The following is a 6,479-nucleotide window of genomic DNA, read 5'->3' as shown; positions in this document are numbered from 1 at the left end:
TTTTGTGAGTGGGATGAATTAATGCACATTCACATTTAGTCTAGAACTACATCATGTTCACACAGCGCACACAACGCCTCTGCACTCCCGATTTCTCCCAATATGAGGACAGGAGAGCTGTCAGTCAATAAATTGGAAAAAAAAGTAACTTGTGTTACTTATTTGAAAAAGTAACTCAGATATTCTCTTATAAATTAAAAAGTAATGCGTTACTTTACTAGTTACTTGAAAAAAGTAATCTGATTACGTAACTCGCATTACTTGTAATGCGTTACCCCCAACACTGCTCTCCAGCCCAACTAAATCCATTAAAAAACGTATATAAATTTCAGTTGTATATAAATTCAGATATAGACACAGTTTATCTGCAGGATTAATTTTAAGCATTTAAGGGTATAAGGGGCATTTATTTATTTATAAAAAATTATTTATTTATTTAAGGGCATTTAAGGTATTCACCTGTGAAGACATGAATTGTAATTTTTACCAAAAAAAGTAAAATCATGTACAATTATGAAATGAAAATCCATCCATATCAGTTGTCTGATAAAAATAAAAGTGAGTAACCAAAAACGAGTCCAACACAACTACCAGACTGGCCAATGCGATTTGTTTTGCCCCTTTATGCTTAAAACCTCTAGAGAAACACAAATTTATTCAAGTGTGTCTAAACTCTTGACTGGTATTGTGTAAGTACACAATAAGACATGAGCTGCTCTGTTTGTGCAAACCAGATAATGAGAGATAGTACTTATTATGACAATAACAACCTAAAATTGTTAGTAAGCTAAGAAAACGTCTTCTCCCCCCTGTTAGACGCCATTGCATCAGTGTTGCAGAAGGCCGAGGTGCGCATTATTAACAACACTGTGTGCAGCAAGCTGATGGATAATGGGATAACACCACGCATGATCTGTGCAGGTGTATTAAGCGGAGGCGTAGACGCATGTCAGGTGAAATGAAAGATCTTCTGTTTTTTTCACATTCAGATACATGTCATAGCCTTACATTTCTCAGTAACGCATATATATATTGCTCATTCCTCTGCCAGGGTGACTCAGGTGGTCCAATGACTTCCACTGAGAGCAATGGCCGCATGTTTCTTGCTGGTGTGGTGAGTTGGGGAGATGGCTGCGGCCGCAGGAACAGGCCCGGCATTTACACACGTGTCACAGAATACCGCAGCTGGATCAGGGAGATGACAGGGGTATAATGTCACAATGGTGACAAGAAATGGACTAAAGCATAACAAAATGTATTGAGCGTTATTGAGGATAATTCAAGCATTCATATTCGTTGAGTTGTATTTCAGTTTCCATTAAGATTCCTATAATCAGGCCAAATGTCCACAAAATATTTTTGACTTTTATTTTCCATGAATATAATAATGGGCTTTCATAGCTTCTTCATCTATTCTTTATGTATTTATGCTCTTAAAAGAGCTTTGTTTATGTCGTCTATGTGCTGTTTTTGAGCTCAAATGTTGCTCTTGCTGTGGAGGAAAAGTATTCTTGCTGCCTTGCTTAAGTCATTACAACTTAAATTCAGGGATTTTTATAATGTAATTGTTGGCATAATGTGTTAATTGACTGTGTTTTATGTTTATTACATTATAGTTTTATCACGTTTCATACCAAACAGACTTCATGATCAGATCTGTGCACAAATGTATTTTATGGCTAAGTAACAGGAAACAATTTTAGTGTTTTCATTTATTCTGTCCTGCTTGAATATTTAATTTCATTTGTATGCTGATAAAATTATATAATTTCTGTCAGCTTTGTATGTTATTTGCAAGTATATTTACTGTGTGTGTGTATTAAAATTTGTGTTCTTACTCCTTAGATTTGTATTTTACGTCCATTGAAATGTTGAAAAATCTATTTGTTTTGTTATAAAAATTGGTAATTTTTTAGATTTTGATTTTTGCAATTTTGTTTACACTTTTTTTGTTTGTTTTACTGTTATGTGTATCTGTGATTTAGTTAAAATGTTATATTTTAATTTTTGTTAATGACCTCCTTGGGGGATTGGCGTTCCCATAATGTGCCTTGACATGGTGGATTCTTTGATAAACATTATAAGGGAAATTCTAATCTGCTTTGTATTTGTTTATTTTTCATGTTGTGAATTCAGGGAAAGTTATGAAAAATGTTACAATTGCATCAAATACATTTTAAATATAACAAATTTAACATGTTAATAGGTTAACACAAAAATAAAGACAGGAGGTTATGAAAATGTCTATAAAGATCAGTGAATACTTTTAATTATCTAAAAGTATCTTATTTTTGTTTATATATTGTAGCTACAATGATATCTATGTAATGGCTTATTTCTGTCCATTTCTATTATTAACTAATGTAAGGCTTGCAATTATTATATTGGCATTTGTGAATTTAAAATCGGAAATTAAATTAATAACTAAACTTGTATTTTCTTATGGATTTTCTTATTTCTTCAGACTGCAATTAAGTCTGAGATGAGCTTTGTTAATCTGTTTATCCAAAAGCTATTATAAAATATGATTTTGAAATTTTAAAGGCGAAGATATTTGGATGAAAACGTTGCTTGTGTGTGATGTTGCATTCTTTGCCGCTAGGTGTAGTGCAACAAAGAAAAAAATTGGAATATTTTCAATTTTGCATTTTTTTTTTACATTTTCGTATTTTATCAGCCATTCGTTAATTTCGTTAGCCTACTTAATTATATATTTATTTACGCACGAATATATGGATTTGTCTTTATTCATTCATTTGTGTGTTTTATCTAATTATTTTGTACCACAGTAGCAGTACCAATATTTGTGAGAAATTCTTTTGCAGAATTTACATCTATGAACGGAAGTTTAGATGACAGACCGGAAATGTGCTCCCATGTTATTGTTCCTACCGTCCTTGTGCGGAGCTCGCTAACACATTCATTCCTAATTTCCACCAACATTCATGGTAAGATGCTTTAAATATTTACTTGATACACGTAAAATAGCTAAAAGAACACGATACATTTGGTTAATTACATCAAAATGGATGTAAAGGCTGAATGGGACTGTTAGCTCGTTGTAATAGCTAGTTACAGAATTAGCAACACATCAAAGATAGTTATTATATGTGACTTTTTCTCAAAATATACAGTTGTCACGGGAAATAATACGCGGTTTCATAGTTTTTCTATTTTAGATTCATCTGGTTTGTTGTCCTCAAATGTAATACGCAAGTGAACATGCTAAAGTATCTTGACAGTTTGCATGCATGCTGATTTTGTTGTCATTTATTTCATTATTACAAATGGTGTATTAAATACAAATGTGTGAAATGCAGCGATTTAATAATTATATATTTTTAAAAGGCGAGTTAATTACTAAAAGAATCCTGAAGTCATACAAAATAATGCTTTTCATATGTCTTTAGACCTGTTTCCTTAGTTGATAATATTTAATTTTGTAAACCCACAGATTCCGTTTTTTACTGCTGTGAGAATTTAGGTAAAGATGGATGCATTGGATCACATGTTAACAGACCCACTGGAGTCTGGAATGGACCAGGATGGACGTGTGATGGAAGAGTGCATGTTGGGAAACCGTAGAGTTCGGGTTCCTGAAGATTTGCTGGAGGACGTGAGTTATCATCCTTCTTGTTTATTTTTGATGAAAACATGAGAGTAAAGACTAAACCGTGCATTTGTGTCTTTGTGTAAGAGCAGCCAGAGATATTCTTCTCGGTGATGAGTGAGAGCACATGGACAGATGTGCTCACAGATGCTCAACGGACACATCTATGTCAACTCCTGCCTCAGTTCCCCGAGAATAACATCTCAGAACAAAACAGCATCATCACCGACCTTTTCAACAACCAGAATTTCTTCTTCGGAAACCCCTTGCACATTGCCCAGAAGCTGTTTAGAGGTTACTCTCTTTTCCTTTTATTTTCAACCTTTGAATTTTAAAATACAAGTTTGTTCATCTTTCCTTAGATGGTTACTTTAACCCAGAGGTGGTCAAGTACAGACAACTTTGTGCCAAATCGCAGAAAAAAAGGCACATCTACTCCCTTCAACAGTACTACCACAAATTACTCAAACAGATCCTGGTTTCTAGAAAGGTACAAAAAATCACAGACCTCACAGAAAAGCTAATTCAGTTTCTGTTACAGAAGAATTTAAAGGGGTCATATGATGCGATTTCAAGTTTTCCTTTCTCTTTGGAGTGTTACAAGCTCTTAGTGCATAAAGAAGATCTGTAAAGTTGCAAAGACTAAAGTCTCAAATCCAAAGAGATATTCTTTATAAAAGTTAAGAGTCAACCACGCCTACCTAAAACGGCTTGTTCTAACACCCCCCCACATATCTACCTCACTATGTGGAAATATTAGCATAATGCCGCCCAAATGTGCACGCAAAGAAAGAAGGCGTGGTTTCAGGAACAGCAGCAGTGTTGATGCAGCCATGTCAGGGAGACGCTGTGTGTTTCAGTGCGAAAGCAAAAGCACTTTATTTGGCCTTCCGGAAGTAGATGCAATTAGGAATCATTGGTTAAGATTTATTTACAACAGAACAGCACACCCCGGATGTTCGAATTTGTGCAACGCATTTCATGGACGACAGTTTTTTGAACCTAGAAGAGTACAAGGCTGGCTGTGCACAAAGGCTATAAAAAAATTTTTAAAAAAAGGGTAAATTCCGACTTTGCTATGACAATCCGGCGCTTCTGAATCAGCGACTGTAAGTATGTTTTGTTATTAGTTTAAGTATTTGCTATTGACTGTTCAAATGCGGAGTTTTGCGCAGCGCAGAGTAACACGTCGTGTGTGTGTGTGTGTGAGGGGAACAGGGTCACATCACAGGAGAGTGAACTGCCTGTCAGAAATCATAGCACGTCAGCTGTCTTAACCGCGGCTTGTGTACTGCATCATCACTGTGTCTGTCACGCGACTCTGTTGCCCTTTCGGGCTTGAACTGATGGTAAAACTAACGACATTATTAACTGTCTTGATATTTACTTTGAAAGCTGAAGCGATTATGGTAAGGGGCGTTACATTTCAAACGCGTGCTTGTGGTGTTCGGCCAATCACAATGCACTGGGTCAGCTGGCCAATCAGAGCAGACTGCGCTTGTCAAAGGAGGGGGCTTTGTTGAAAACTACGTGTTTGAGAGAGGCGGGGCATAGAGGACCTACAATAATGTACAGTATTTGAACAAGAATGTGTTTTTTGAACATTAAAGCATGTCAACATATTCTGTTACACAAAATACACAAAATAATTATCTTTAAAATAGCATCATATGACCCCTTTAATACTTCGGTTCAGTAAGGATGCATTAAATTGATCAAAAGTGAGTGTAAAGGCATTTAATATGTTACAAATAATTTAAATTTAAGTAAATACTGTTCTTTGTTTTAAATCTATTCATCGAAGAATCCTAAAAATACAAAAAAATATTAAGCATCACAACTGTTTTCAACATTGAAAATATTAAGAAATGTTTCTTGAGCACCAAATCAGCATGTAGATTATCACTATGTAATCTACTACTGAATGCATATGATTTCTCTTGTAATGCAGGAGTTGCTGGATTTGGCAGTCCGCAGTGGACCTGAGCTTGCGGTAAAACGGCGGTACCCTGCCCCCTCTCATAAGGAGATGCTGGAGCAGAGGGTGAGACGTCGAGTGGGTCACATACTGAAGGATGTGAAAACAGAGTGTGGGGACAGTAATGTGTCATCTGATGAAGATGGTGGGTGTGATGCAGTGTGACAACATCTTTTTCAGCACGATTATGTGTTCATGTAATGATGATTGATATGATGATTTTATGTTCATGTAAACAGATACAGCCTCTTGGTTGCCTGTTCCTCAGTCGCCCTCCCCCCCAACGCCGACTGTCTCTCTCAGGGTCCTACCCAGCCTTTCTACTCGGGACATGAAAACCAGAGGTCAGTTAAAGCTATAGCTTTAATGTTCTATGAAGTTATAAGGAACTAAATATGATTTTCCATGTAGACAAGCCTGAGCTGGGTGAGAAGGAGCTAAGAGCCATGCTGCACAGACACAGAGAGAAAAGAAAACGACAGCCAGTAAGTTGCCTAAAGGGGTCATTTTTTTACTTTATTATTTGTATTACTTTTTCCCCCTGATGTCCAGTTATAATGTTAGTAAAGGTTTGTTTTTGTCATATTTTAGTTTTATTTTAGTTTGTTTTTTACCTACTACATCTTTAAAGGGTTAGTTCACCCAAAAATGAAAATTCTGTCAATAATTACTCACTCGTGTTGTTCGAAACACATAAGACCTTCGTTCATCTTCGGAACACAATTTAAGATATTTTTGATGAAATATGAGGGCTCTCTGACCCTCCCATAGACAGCAGGGTAACTACCACGTTCAAGGTCCAGAAAGGTACCAAGATGATCAACAAAGTAGTCCGTGTGACATCAGTGGTTCAACTCTAAAGTTACGAAGCTAGGAGAATGCTTTTTTGCA

General features: G+C 36.0%; 2 protein-coding genes across 4 annotated transcripts in view; both read left to right on the top strand.

Moving 5' to 3' along the window:
- The window catches only part of LOC107715280 (suppressor of tumorigenicity 14 protein homolog), an 11,344-nt gene extending 9,635 nt beyond the window's left edge, over positions 1-1,709 (top strand). The window contains exons 18-19 of the mRNA XM_016521360.1: positions 817-953; positions 1,052-1,709. Coding sequence (XP_016376846.1) covers positions 817-953; positions 1,052-1,213 — 299 coding nt within the window. The 3' untranslated portion in view covers positions 1,214-1,709. The remainder of the gene's footprint in view (positions 1-816; positions 954-1,051) is intronic.
- Positions 1,710-2,873: 1,164 nt separating this feature from the next.
- The window catches only part of LOC107715331 (nuclear factor related to kappa-B-binding protein-like), an 18,701-nt gene continuing 15,095 nt past the window's right edge, over positions 2,874-6,479 (top strand). The window contains exons 1-7 of one of the 3 annotated variants that reach the window (XM_016521423.1): positions 2,874-2,948; positions 3,485-3,616; positions 3,703-3,904; positions 3,973-4,100; positions 5,562-5,733; positions 5,828-5,932; positions 6,000-6,073. In XM_016521423.1, coding sequence (XP_016376909.1) covers positions 2,946-2,948; positions 3,485-3,616; positions 3,703-3,904; positions 3,973-4,100; positions 5,562-5,733; positions 5,828-5,932; positions 6,000-6,073 — 816 coding nt within the window. In that variant the 5' untranslated portion in view covers positions 2,874-2,945. Of the gene's footprint in view, positions 2,949-3,454; positions 3,617-3,702; positions 3,905-3,972; positions 4,101-5,561; positions 5,734-5,827; positions 5,933-5,999; positions 6,074-6,479 lie in introns of all 3 variants that reach the window. The other 2 variants (XM_016521424.1, XM_016521425.1) reach the window with 2 other exon arrangements.

This window comes from Sinocyclocheilus rhinocerous, unplaced genomic scaffold (genome assembly GCF_001515625.1).
Source record: "Sinocyclocheilus rhinocerous isolate Xijiao unplaced genomic scaffold, SAMN03320098_v1.1 scaffold299, whole genome shotgun sequence".
NCBI classification, from domain to species: Eukaryota; Metazoa; Chordata; class Actinopteri; order Cypriniformes; family Cyprinidae; genus Sinocyclocheilus; species Sinocyclocheilus rhinocerous.
Note: the sequence above shows the minus strand (reverse complement) of the source record. Positions and strands in the feature narration are given on the sequence as shown.